A 14,106-nucleotide genomic window follows, 5' to 3' on the forward strand; every position below is an offset into this window, starting at 1 on the left:
TCTCACTTCCTCCGACATTCAAAATGGCATCCGTAGTGCCGAGTTCCTGAGGAACGGCAGGTTAAAAGCAGCTTTTTTCCAGCTATGACCAGCGATCAGCCAAGCAATGTGCCAAAAGTTGCACTGGGCGATCACCTCGGCGATGTGACACGAAAGTTGGGCTGGCAATTTTTCGCCGATGTTCCAGCCCAACTTTCCACTTTTTAAGTGAAATGGGCGATAGCCTGCCTTTCTGGGCAATATATGGGCGCTAGCCCAGTGATCTCAAGTGCAAAGTTTAGCCCGAAAGAGAGAGTTCCAAATTTCTACACCCTTTCTCTGAAAAAGTGCTTCCTGATTTCATTCCTGAATGGCCTGGCTCTAATTTTAAGATTATGTCCCCTTGTTCTAGACACCCCCACCAGAGGAAATAGTTTTTCTCTATCTACCTTAACAAATCCTTTTAACATTTGAAACATCTCCATCAGATCAGCTCTCAATCGCCATACTAAAGGGAATACGAGACAAGTTTATGCAACCCATCCTCATAACTTAACCCCCTAAGCCCCAGTAGAACTCTGGTGATTCTGCACTGCACGCCCTCCAAGGCCAATATAGCCTCCTGAGTTGCGGTGCCCAAAACTAAACACAGTACTCCAGATGGGGTCTGGCCAAGGCTCTGTACAAATGAAGCATAACTTCCTCCCCTTTGTATTTGTGTACTTGGTCTTTGCTATACTAGAAGTCCCTAGTTTCTATTTAAAACATACTCTGATGTATTATTCTTGGGGCCCAAAGTGGATAACCTCACATTTGGCCATGTTGAGCTCCATTTGCCATCATTTTGCCAACTCATTTAATCTGTTGAAGGGTAGGTACTCTGATTGGCGGGATGCGACAAATATGCAGCAGACCATGATGATGCACGACACTATCTGTGACATAGCACAAGGAGCCCCCCAAGTGGTCCAGACACCCAAAACTCTGCTTGATCATTCCTATTCTATAAGAACCCTGGTTGTGTCCTGGCTTCGATTGTATCTGTGCTGCTTGTGCATGGTGGATTTTGCAGTTTGTCACCAGCCGCATTTTCAGTGGGTATCCCTTGTCCCCCAGCAACCGTCACATCACGTTTCTCACAGGGTTAAATAGCAGAAGGAAGGTAGAGTGCCCGAGTATAAAGCATTGTGTCAGCTACCCGAGTACAGACCTGCATAATGTTGTTTCTGTGATCGGTCATTAGCTGGACAGTGATAAAGTGGTATCCTTTTCTATTGATGAATGCTGGCTCATGTTCCGGGGCTCTGATCATTATCTACATACAGTCAATCATGCCCTGCATGCAAGTGAAGCTAATCCCTTCTGCAAAACCATGGATTCACTCCTATTGACTGCTGAGGTCCTGGCAAAGAGTGCGTCAGCCACCGGCTTAATGTACAATGGAGAATACGCCTGATGTTACCACAAGCAGATTGAAAGGATCTGGTGGTGTAAAAATTCAGCCACTTTGACATGGTATGGCATGCCCCGCTGGTCCAACAGGTCCAGTTGCAGGAGGTTGCAGAGGTCTACAAAAGCTTGTATGGAGAAACCAGGCAGGTGAGGAGGTAAAAAACCGAGGTTACGTACCCGCTGAAAAACCACCAGCATCCACCATTTGCAATTTTAACCTGCTCTCCTGAGCAGATGGTAAGGTCACCCATCCACAGCCAGCTAGGTCATTCTTTACATATTCATGTTAGGTCCTGATGACATGTGTAGGGCCAAGACAGCATGTTGCCAATGGTAGGGGAAAGGGTGGAGAGATGCACAAGAGACCAAAATTGGAGGAAAGGAGAGTTCTGGGTGGTGTTTTAGGACTACAAAGTCATTTAATAGGCAAAGATTTAAACACAAGGATGAGAATTTTAAATTGGAGGTGTTAGGAGACCAGGAGGTAGACTCAATTTTATCTTTCAAAAGGGAGTGGGATAAGTAATCCGAAGGACCAAAATTTGCAGGGCTATGGGAAAATTGCAGGGGAGTGTGACAAGCTGAGAGCCGACACGGGCTCGATACGCCGAATAGCCTTTTTCTGTGCTGTAATCATTCTATGATTCTATGATAGGAATTAATGTAGCTCAGCATGAACAGTATTTGTAAAAGGCCAGTGTGAGAACTTCAATTCTCATTGGAAAAATCGGAGCTGCAATACAAGATGCAACACGGCTCAAGGACCAAAAATTTCTTACAGAATGAAGTTGCGACACTGGTTACTGTAATTGAGGCCAGATGGCATGAGCTGGACACCAGCAGAGGTCACATAAAATTTTCACCAAAAGAAATGAAGACATGCTGGAACCAACTTGAAGAAGATTACTGTGCAATGGTGACCATCCCGAGGTCTGGAGGCCAGTGCACAAAGTGGCAGGACCTTGGTCAATTAGTTAGTGCAAGTAATATTTTCATTTATTCAATGGAATTGCAATTGTACATGTGACCATCTGTATATGTCCCACCCAGCAGAAAGACACTCTCTCTAAATGTTATATTTTCATCTTTACAGAGGAAAGTGGCACACAACAAATAGGAAAGAACTCGAACAGGAGGAGGCCCGCCAAATCTGCACCCACTGACACCACTGGAAGAGAGGGTCGCTGCTTTGATGCGTCCTGCAAGGAGAAAAGCAACCACCACTGCACAAGCTGGGCCACACTTGAGGGAGAGGGTAAGTCGTGCAAATTCCACAGTCTGGCTTTCCTAAATGTTAAGTACTGCGCGGGCTTGCCATGCTTCGGTTCATGGGAATGTCTCCGTCAGCTACGCTTCGGTTGATTCAATGTGCTATCATTCATCGTAGTCCTTCAAATGAGCCTGCTGCCTGCACGGTTTGTGCCTACTCATGCCATCCTGCTCCTCCTCTGCTGCTAACTATTTGTCTGTTCTGTTATATTTTGTAGAACTTGAGGTCAACCCTGACAATGCAGAAGATGATTCAGACACGGACGACCTGAAGAGGAGAACATCGCCAATCCCATCTTCCAGATCAAGAGCGTGGGAGTGGATGAAGCCCCCAGTGTTTAACTCACTTTGGAGGAGGTGCCAGCTCCTTTCCTGAGTGGTTCGAGTGCTGCTGGGATATTCCATGGTTTCCCACAGTCCGAGGCTGCGGGTCCCAGTGAGATGCAGCGAGGCACACCCAGGGCCCTAACATCCGAGGCTGCGGGTCCCAGTGGGATGCAGCGAACCACCCCCCGGGTGAGGAGGGGAAGGAGAGCTCGACAGCGCTCTCCTGAGGTGCAGGATCTAACAGATGTGGTTCAGATGATGGCTATGAGTGCGGGGAGCATTGACCTTAAAGTGGGACACCATCAGTGGGATGGGTGATGAGGTATCAGGACTGTCGGGAGAAGTAACAACACTCTCACAAGAAATGGGAACACTGTCCAGGAACATGAGGGAGGGAATATCTCAGGCAACAGATACAATATCGGTGCACATGAGGGAGGGAATGTTGCAGGTAGTTGACAAACTGTCAGGACACATGAGTGAGGGAATGTCGGAGTTAGCTGCTGCAATAAGGGAACACGCCCAGACCCCACGTCCATTGATAGAATCAACTGCCACTCCCACTCCAATACCCAGACCAGCCTCTGAAGAGGCCCAAGCCAGGCCTTCCACATTACCGGCTGCCCCCACATTCCCATCAAGAAGTGAGATGTTCGAAAGAATAAGCTTGGTACCAACCCAAGAAACGCTGCAGGCAGGGGTAAAGTCAACAAAACCAAGCGCAGCGGGCGGTCTTAGAATAAGGTGGAGGAGAGATGGGTGCAGCCTTTCTTTGCAGCTGTTGTTATTATTATTGTTGTTACTATTGTAACTGTTCTCAAATTAAAAGTTTTTGGTAAATGATGTCAATTTACAAGTTTAAAAGGGAATGTGAGTGATCTTAAAGTTTTTAAGTGATCTTAGAGTTTGTAAATGATGTTAAAATGTGTAAGTGATCTTAACTGAAAATTTTATGGTTTGATACAAGAATATTTTTATTAAAGTAAAGTTAGGTACATACAAATATTTGTTAAACTTCTGAATAAAATATATTTTAAATTATAACAACCATTTCCATTATTTGTTCCATTAGTAACGCAACCTTTTGAAGTAAAGAAGAATCATTTCCATTATTTGTTTCATGAATACAACACAACATTATGGATCAGGTCCAAACAGTAAACATGGTCCATTTGGAATAGTTGCCACTTACCTTCAGGCAACAAAAAGTTCACAGATGAGCTGCTGGTGCAAGGCTCGAGCAATCGTTAAAGGGGCACGACTCCCCGCCCTCCTGCTCTGGGTTCAGGTCGTTGCATGGCTTACTCGTTCTTGTCCTACTCCTCGTCATCTCATCTTCCTCCTCATCATCAGCCACTTTCACCTCAGGTGGGTCTTCTACTAGCAGCTGCTGCTGCCTCATGATGACTAAGTTATGCAGCATGCAACACACAACAGTGAACTTACCAACAATCTCAGGGGAGTATTGCAAGTAGCCTCCGGAATGGTGCAGGCATCGGAATTGCTGTTTCAAGATGCCAATGGTCCTCTCCATTATGCTGCGCGTCGCAATGTGTGACCTGTATTCCCAGTCAGCTTCCGTCCGGGTTACGCGTAGGGGCATCGTGAGCCAGATGGTGAAGCCGTACCCTTTGTCTCCCAGTAGCCAGCTTTCCCTTCTGGCTGCTGCTGAAACTTGGCAGATATAGCGCTCTCACGTAGGAGGAATGTATCATGGGTGCTCCCAGGGTATCTTGCATCAACTGACATGATGCGATGCATGTCGTCACACGAGTTGCATATTAACGGAGTGGAAGCTTTTCTGTTCCTGAGCATCTCGGAATCCTCCAAAGGTGCTCGCAAGGCGATGTGGATCCAATCAATACAGCCCTGTACCTTTGGGAAGCCAGCAATCCTGGAGAAGCCCACAGCCTTTTCACGCATTGTTTGGGCGGTTATAGGGAACTTTATGTAGTCATTCCTCCTAGAATATAGTGCAGCAGTCACCTGCCAAATGCAGATATGTATTGCATGTTGAGAAATGGCGCACACATCCCCAGTTGTGGCCTGGAATGATCCAGATGCATAGAATGAAAGTGCAGCTGCAACCTTCACTTCAACTGACAAAGCAGTCCTCCTGATGCTTCTCGGTTGCAGGTCTGCTTTTACTAACTCACAGATCTCAGTGACAACTTCTTTGTGGAAACGCAGCCTTCTGACACAGTCTGCATCACTCAGAGGCAGATATGACCATCTGTCTCGATATACCAGACGTGGGTAAGGCCCTCTGCCCATCATCCTACGTGCTCTGAGGTTCCTTATACGATGACATTGAATCAACTGTCTACTCCGCAGCACCATCAAACAGAAGGCTTGCACGAGGTGTGGCATTGTCAATATTACCCCATGATTAAATTGTACCATTAAAGCTCAAAATGGCAGGCAGGACAAGCTTCTTTTGTTGTGTCTGTCCCCAAGGTCGACGCCCTAGTGTGGACCACGCCCAAGTCTGAGCATGCGCAATGAGTTTGCTTAGATCGGGAAACACAACCCGCCCCCCCCACTCCTGTTGGGCTGCATTTGATGCTGCTTGCTGCATAGTGTAAGGCTTCTCATGCCTTCAGTTCGGCTTCCCCTCCCCCCGCACCACCAACCCCACCCTCTTTTGAAGCCGAGCCCCAAGCCCGTGTCCGAGCGAGGGACCGATTCTGCCGGCCGATGCTCCGATCCTCGAGCTCGGTTTAGAGACGTTCAGTGGTGGCGTGGCACTTTAAAAAAAAATCCAAACTGAGAAAATTGCACAAAACTTCCATTTTCTGGGTTTTCAGTTTGAAAAACGTCAGCTTCATGATGCATATTGATGTGTTCTTGACTCCGTCCACAACGTCACCTAAAAACAATGGTGTCTTTCTACGCCAATTTTTTGATGTGCGCTGGTTTTTCTTAAGTACCCAGAAGGTTTTTTGGGAGTGGTCACATAAGCCGTCGTTGGAGAATTGTAAATTGGCCAAACTTGCATAATTATGAAAAACTGGCGCAGTCATCAGGTTACGCAAAAACAAACTAACCTAAACAAATCGTAACTAACTGAGTTACATTGGTGCACAATCTTTGGGGAAACATGGATTTTTAAAATTTATGCCAAAAAAACAGCACAAATCACTGGGGAAAATTGAGCACAGAAGCAAGCCATTCAGCTAGTCATGCCTCTGCTAGATTTCTGAAAAACTTATCCAATTGAGGGATTAAGGGTAATTTTTGAGAAAGAAGTGATAACTGCAATTTTGAATGGAGGAAGCACCCGAGAACAGTGAACTATTTATAATTTCAACTGGCATCAGGGCCAGGAAGGGAAGTTGGGTGGTCAACAGTTTAATGAGAATGGGTTCAAAGATGCAGGAGGTAGATCTCATTGATTAATACCATCTCTGAGCTCATCTTAAGAGTCAGGAGAAAATGCAGGATCAAGACTAGGGCAAGAGAAAGGTGGGGGTGGGGGTGGGGGGTAAGGGAATGTTTGGTTTGATGGGCAAGAGAAAGGGGGGGAGCAAAAGAGGCAGATCACATTTTTGAACATTTAGAATGATCACATCTTTGAACAGGTGATAATCAGGTGGTGAATAGATAATTTTTCTTTGGAAAAAGGAATTCAAATTACAAACATTCTGGCCTAGAAATTGGATTATGTTGCGCCCATTTTGCAGGTGTAAAAAGGGCACCTGAGTGTCCAATGTGTCAGGTGACGTGCAGCGCTCATTCTGCATCGGAAGTACACCATCTGCCATATTGGTCAAGGCTCCTCCTTAGGTGTCCAGGGTGCATAACCAAATCAGGCATTAAGCCCTTTGCATGTGGCGTGCATGCTGAAGTCAGTTTCTTGAGGTGGTTAAAGTGACCGCTGGAGGCTGCCACCAGAAAGGCAAGTTTGAATTTTTTTTACTTGCCTTATTGCAGAGCTGAGACTAGCAGGAATGCTCCCGACTCCACGTTAAATATGCAGGCAGCTCCCAGACAACGCTCACCCTGTCCAAAGTGTCGATCTGCCACTGCACCCCCTTTCACCCAGTGATCAACTTACGACACTGTTGTCTTCTTGGGGCCGTGGCAAGTGCCTGCAGCTTGTCAGAAAATGAGGCCAGCAGAACAATTTCCCATCGCCCTGCCACCAGCTTGTTTAGGCATATACAACATACGCCCTAATTCGGGCATGATCCAATTTATAGGTCTCCATTTCAGCTTAATGCACTTTCTGAAGTTTATTGAACACAAAAGAAAAGCTATGAAAAATATGTAATCTATTTCCTCTCTCTGTCACATACAATGTCTCACTTGCGAAAAGAACTTTACCTGCATAACGTTTTTGAAATTCGTCCTCTAGCTTGTCTTCAAATAATTGAGCAGAAACTTCTTAAAGTTCAAAGAAACATGTTCCATCAATCCAATTGATTTAATGGTACTGTTCCTGTTATTTCATCAATGTAGACCAACATAAAAGGAAAAGGCATAAAGAAAAGCATCTCAACAGTTCAATTACCTCAGCAATAAGGGCATAGTTTGGAACCATCATTGCAATAGGTCTAAAAAGAGCCTTTAAGTTGTCTGGTAGTTCTGTTCTTCCAGCATAACCAGGGTTCATAGTAATGAATGCGGCGCAAGACATGACCAACTTGATTTCTCTACCTTCAAACATGAAACGGGAGAGCTACAGAAAAAGAAACAAAAAAATTATATAACATTATTTTACTTTCAATTTTCTCTTCTGATTTTATTCACTTTTCTTGAAGATGGCAACTTAAGATTGGTTGCATAGGCATCAAAAGCCTCAAAAGTAATGTAGTCATTCTACATCTCTGAACCTTGCCAAAAGATGTTCGCAGGCTATTTAAACATGGAGTGCATCACAATCAAGGTCAATTATTTCTTCAGCCACCATTCACACATGTAACACTTACATAGAATTTACAGCAGAGACACAGGCCATTTGGTCCATCAGGTCTATGCCGGTGTTTATGCTCCACATGAGCCCCCTCCACCTTAAATAAAAACAAAAAATGCTGGAAATCTCAGCGGGTCAGGCAGCATCTGTTGAGAGAAACAGAGTTAATGTTTCAGGTCGATGACCCTTTTTCAGAACTGCCATCTTATTTCATCTCATCCTTGGCTCTGCTTCAGTGGACATAGAACCCAGTTTACAGAATATTTACACAAGAGTTTATACCAAGACATATATAAACCACTGATTATCAGATGCATGTAATCTGACAGATTTTGCATGCTGTTTACTGTACATTTACAGAAACAAGGATGAGATGAAATAAAGTGCCAGTTCTGACGAAGGGTCATCAACCTGAAATATTAACTCTGTTTCTCTCAATAGATGCTGCCTGACCCGCTGAGATTTCCAGCATTTTTTGTTTTTATTTAAGGTGGGAGGGGGTTCATGTGGAGCATAAACACCAGCATAGACCTGTTGGCCCAAATGGCATGTGTCTCTGCTGTAAATTCTATGTAATCCGATGTAAGTGTTCCATGTGTGAATGGTAAGTCAGTCAGTCATATATGAACTTTTAACATAGTTTACTTGCTAAACACTCGGGGGTGAATTTTCGTGGGGTTCTCCCACTCATCCACCGTAACTTCAGCGGAAGAGCAGCAGAAAATGATGTAAATGCTGTTTATGCTGCTTCTTCGACGTTTCCACGTTTCTTCCACTAAAATGTTGGCCATTGATCGGGAATTCATAGTGGAAATTCACCCCCATGTGATTAGGCAACAGTGTGATCTGATAATTATCAAGCTTGACTGGTATCAGAATAATGTGCTACCTTTGCTGCTTTAGCATTTCTGATAGTAATGAGTTGCTGTGCAATGACAGAAAGTACTTCAATATCAATCCGGTTGAACTCATCAAAGCAACACCAGGCTCCTGACTGAGCTAAACCACTGAAGAAACGCCCCATCATCTGGAGAAGAACATAAACATAGTTTTTGTGCATTAACAATAAGAACTTACTACATAGCATGATGGCTATTCACCAAAGAATTAGCTTTGCTAATGGAAAGCTTATGTCTTGTTCATTGTGAAATCGAATATAATCCCCATCCTTTTCTGAATGCAAATGATGTATGCTTAAAAAATTGGGGTATTTGGTCTCAATATTCAATGAAACTCACCTTATAATCTAAGCCTTCAGAACAATTAAAGACCACACATTGAATGGCCAGAGCTTTAGCAAGGTCTTTGGTAGATTCTGTTTTACCAGTACCAGCAGGGCCAGCTGGAGCTCCTCCTAGGTCAAGTTGTAGTGCTCCCATGAGGCAGAGGTAACAACGGTCCTAAGATACCGAAGACAACTTAATCAGCTATATTTTTGAACATATGACATACACTGCACAAAAAGATTAAGATAGAATGAATACATTTTTCATTAACAAAATAAGCTGGATACTCATCCTGTTGGACAGCATGCTTTCTTACCAGCAGTACAGACAAACAATTCTTCTTTTATACAGTTTTATCATTTTTCCCTGCTGGAGGAATTCTCTTGTTCAAATATGCAAATAACATTAGGTTATTTTTCTCAGTCAACAATGGCAGAGTGGAGAAAGCAGAAAGTCTGCCCAATCACTGGAGGCAATTTCAGACTTTAATTAAGTAAATTGTTGACCCACTGAATTAAATCACAATACAGAGCTGGAGTCTCGCCTTGCTATGCATAGTCCTGATCTAAGAAACTTTGTACATTTTAACATTTTTAGGTCAGGTAAGATAGATCTTTCACAAGCTCCATAGAAAGGATCATATGAAGTGATGCCCTCCCTCAAGCTTCAACAGTACCTCCTTACCACTAGCACCAGAGGGGGAGTTTGAAAACGGGATGATACCTTTACCACTGATACCAGCTGAATTCCCACTACTGCCAACAAAAATATCCAGCCATTAAACCATTAGTGCTCTTTCTATCATTTGCTCCCCATTTTAAATTTGCGGTAACTATCAGCTTAGCTGAATATACTTACAGTCAGTGGTGTAATGACCAGCCGAGGGGATGCTCCCAGGTACTCGTAGCCATATGTGTAATTAGATAAGGCCATCATAGCCACACAGTTATCTGAGTCAAGATCCCAGTAATAGCGTAGCTGTCTCTGCCACTCAAAATTATTTATTGTATCCACCTACACAAGTGTGAAACACTGAATATCACTAACAGAAAAATTATCAACTTAAACAAGTTTCTTTCACGTTGTTAAATGTCTTGGTGTCCCATTTTCAAATGATATTAAATGTAAAACCAAAATATGGGTGGGGGAGAGGTGAAGGTGGAGGGTGGGGGGGAGGGGGGGGCGGAGGGAGAGGAGGGGAATTTTAACTGCCAACTGATTACCAGCGGCAAATGAGCCCATGGCAATTTTAACCACTGGGTCTTTTTAACATGCTGCCAGCCAACTTTCCACCATATCAAGGAATATTTGGTTTTCAGTCCAATCCCAGCCATGATTCTGTTAAAGCTACATCATGTTCCGCCATTCAAAGTGGTGCATCTAGTTCCCCTGATTTTATTTCCAATGCTTTGCACATTCAGATATAAACACTTTACCATCGTGATGTTAATATTTATCTAAGATAATTCTTCACTCTAGGTCATCAGATCCATGTTCCTTCATGTCCTACATTACGTGGTATCATGGCATCATGAAATGGCAACAAAACACAACACGCAACAGTAAGAACAATAATCATTCTGAACATTTACTATGTGGCACATATTAAAAATGTCTTCTTTGCAAATTGAAGCAGCCAACAATGTATCCTTGGGTGTTAAATGAAAAATATAATTGTTTTGAGCTTGCTGTTGTAAATTACTTTCATGACATTATCTGTGTTCATTACTGTAATGGACTGAGAGGTATATGTTGTTCTTAATCTTTAATTTTTTACTGGTGTTTAATATTACTGTTGAGCACTGTGAAAAAGACCAGAACGAGCAGTTGTAGTACATTCAACAACTGGGTACAGATCATACAAACAAAATGTCTTTGCAGTGCTAAATACCTTTTCTTTGACCAGTTCAGTAACAATGTCCCTTGCATGAACATCAATGGTTATGAGTGCAGTTACAATACTTCGGTGCAGACTGAAGAGCTTGCCTCGAACCAAAGCAGCTAGAGCATTCAGTCTCTATAAAAAGAGAAATAATACCATTACATAGCTGATACCAGCCGAAACAATTTTCATTGAAATCCTTCACTATAGTACATATTAGCTATTCAAAACCAAATGATTGTTTTACAGTAGTGTACTCACACCTAATTTATGTATAAAATACAAAAGTCAGCCTTTTAAAAAAAAATGAACTGGTATTAATAATGTGGTTTACTGTACAAAATAGGTGCTTTGAATCTATTTAAGTACCATTTTTTTTTCTACAGAATAATGCAAAGGGACACCCATTATTTTTTTTAGGACAAAATGTTGAAAGGGGGTTAAGTTTGCTCCAAGGGTTAGATCCTGCACAAGCACTAATTATGGTTTTAGGTGCAGTAATTATTATGAGGTAGGATTGATGGAATGCACACTCAGTTTGCTCATGTGCCAGGAATTATATTTGGGAGTAAACAGTTGAGAGGGGATTTTCATCTTGGCAAAGGAGTGGAGGTTTGCATTAGTAATGTTGCCCGGAGGATCGTTAAGCAGCTGATTGCCACTTAAGTTTTCTGCTAGCGCTCATTAAGGAAACTGCACAGCATTTTGGTGGATAGCGCTTGACCTAATGCCCTCTCCCAACAACGACCCAACGATGTCTCCGCAAGATCCTGATTGGGAGTAAACTGGTAGTTGCACAGGATTTTGAGCACTATTTAAAAGGTATATCATCTTTTACTGTTCCCTTATTGCTGGAGGTTGGAAGAGGACTTTTGAAACAAGAAACATAGAAAATAGGTGTAGGAGTAGGCCATTCGGCCCTTCGAGCCTGCACCACCATTCAATAAGATCATGGCCGATCATTCACCTCAGTACCCCTTTCCTGCTTTCTCTCCATATCCCTTGAGCCGTAAGGGCCATATCTAACTAACTCTTGAATATATCCAATGAACTGGCATCAACAACTGTCTGCGGTAGAGAATTCCACAGGTTAACAACTCTCTGAGTGAAGAAGTTTCTCCTCATCTCAGTCCTAAATGGCTAACCCTTACCTTAGACTGTGTCCCCTGGTTCTGGACTTCCCCATCGGGAACATTCTTCCTGCACCTAACCTGTCCAGTTCCGTCAGAATTTAATATGTTTCTATGAGATCCCCTCTAAACTCCAGTGAATACAGGCCCAGTCGATCCAGTCTCTCATATGTCAGTCCTGCCATCCTGGGAATCAGTCTGGTGAACCTTTGCTGCACTCCCTCAATAGCAAGAACATCCTTCCTCAGATTAGGAGACCAAAACTGAACACAATATTCCAAATGAGGCCTCACCAAGGCCCTGTACAACTGCAGTAAGACCTCCCTGCTCCTATATTCAAATCCCCTAGCTATGAATGCCAACATACCATTTGCCTTCTTCACCGCCTGCTGTACCTGCATGCCAACTTTCAATGACTGATGTACCATGACATCCAGGTCTCGTTGCACCTCCCCTTTTCCTAATCTGCCGCCATTCAGATAATATTCTGCCTTTGTGTTTTTGCCACCAAAGTGGATAACCTCACATTTATCCACGTTATACTGCATCTGCCATGCATTTACCCACTCACCTAACCTGTCCAAGTCACCTTGCAGCCTCTTAGCATCCTCCTCACAGCTCACACCGCCACCCAGCTTAGTGTCATCTGCAAACTTGGAGATATTACACTCAATTCCTTCATCTAAATCATTGATGTATATTGTAAATAGCTGGGGTCCCTGCACTGAGCCCTGGGGCACCCGACTAGTCACTGCTTGCCATTCTGAAAAGAAACACATCAGGAGACTTCCTGGGACACTTTGTCAATACTTCACCAAGATTCTATCAACATATTTCCTGAGGACTTCACCTAAAAATTCAGCGCGCTATGCTATGTCACCTTATGGGCAACCCTTTTCTGGTGGAATCCTTGACATCTTGCACACTGTAACTGTGAAAGCTTTGAACTTTTGAGACAATCTTCAAACTATGTACATGGTTGTGCAATGTTCCTTGGAATTGTGAGTATATATCAAAGAAACAAAGTTAGCTGCCATCGTTTAAGCTGAGGTTTGTGTGATGTATGCGCTTGTACATTAATTATAGGAGTCACCAGGAGAAAAGGAGAGCTTGGTCATGGGCATCTTGCGAGGGGCCTCCCTTGGTCTGGACAAGGAATGGGAGGAGCACGAGGCCAGGCAAAGCAGCAAGCAGCAAGCAGCAAGCAGCACCAGCTGCTGCAGGAGAGAGAGACAGGTGTACTTCTTCCTCCTCCTCAGGTACAGGACATCTGTCCTCCTCTGAACGTCCTCCACCAGGACCTGCAGTGCCGCATCCAAGAACCTGTGCGCCCTCTCACTCTGTCCCTGAGCCATCCTGAAACATGTTGGGGTGTTTCAGCCAAAGCACTCCACACCTTCAGTGGAAGTAGGTGCATGGACCCCACATATACTGCTCCACAAAAATTGCATCTAATCAGAGCTTGAGTGCTAAACCTGCCAGTGTCTGGTTTAGCACCTCCAAGCAAATTCAAATTATGGTAATCAGCAATTAGCCCCAAAATTGTGTGTTAGAACCAAAACTTCAAACAGGCGTGTCTTATTAGCACAGCACCCATTTAGCGTCTGTTTTCACCTTTTCACCAAAACAATCCCCATGTAATGTACTTTAATGCATTGACTTAACATTAAAGCCTCGATATTTACAGGGAGGCGGGGAAAGAACAGGGGAAGTGATGTCCAGGCTGAAAAACCTATATGTATGGGTGTCCCGGAGGGCCTGACGAATTTTAACAGCAGCATCTGATTTAAATTTTTGGACAATTTCTTGGCCAGCACCCAGCCAGATTAGAGGTTGGCTGTTTGGCAGGCGCCTAGGCCTATGGCATCAAGCACCAGGGAAACCTGGTTGAAGAGGTTCAAACATGGAGCTGCGGATAGGATGAGC

General features: G+C 43.8%; 1 protein-coding gene across 2 annotated transcripts in view; it reads right to left on the reverse strand.

Moving 5' to 3' along the window:
• Positions 1-14,106, reverse strand: part of dnah6 (dynein, axonemal, heavy chain 6) — a 669,683-nt gene that overhangs the window by 434,775 nt on the left and 220,802 nt on the right. For both annotated transcript variants that reach the window (XM_070888374.1, XM_070888373.1), the window contains exons 26-30: positions 11,060-11,185; positions 10,027-10,182; positions 9,181-9,342; positions 8,832-8,969; positions 7,541-7,708 (exon numbers count right to left, since the gene is read on the reverse strand). In XM_070888374.1, coding sequence (XP_070744475.1) covers positions 7,541-7,708; positions 8,832-8,969; positions 9,181-9,342; positions 10,027-10,182; positions 11,060-11,185 — 750 coding nt within the window. The remainder of the gene's footprint in view (positions 1-7,540; positions 7,709-8,831; positions 8,970-9,180; positions 9,343-10,026; positions 10,183-11,059; positions 11,186-14,106) is intronic.

Source organism: Pristiophorus japonicus, chromosome 1 (assembly GCF_044704955.1).
Source record: "Pristiophorus japonicus isolate sPriJap1 chromosome 1, sPriJap1.hap1, whole genome shotgun sequence".
NCBI classification, from domain to species: Eukaryota; Metazoa; Chordata; class Chondrichthyes; family Pristiophoridae; genus Pristiophorus; species Pristiophorus japonicus.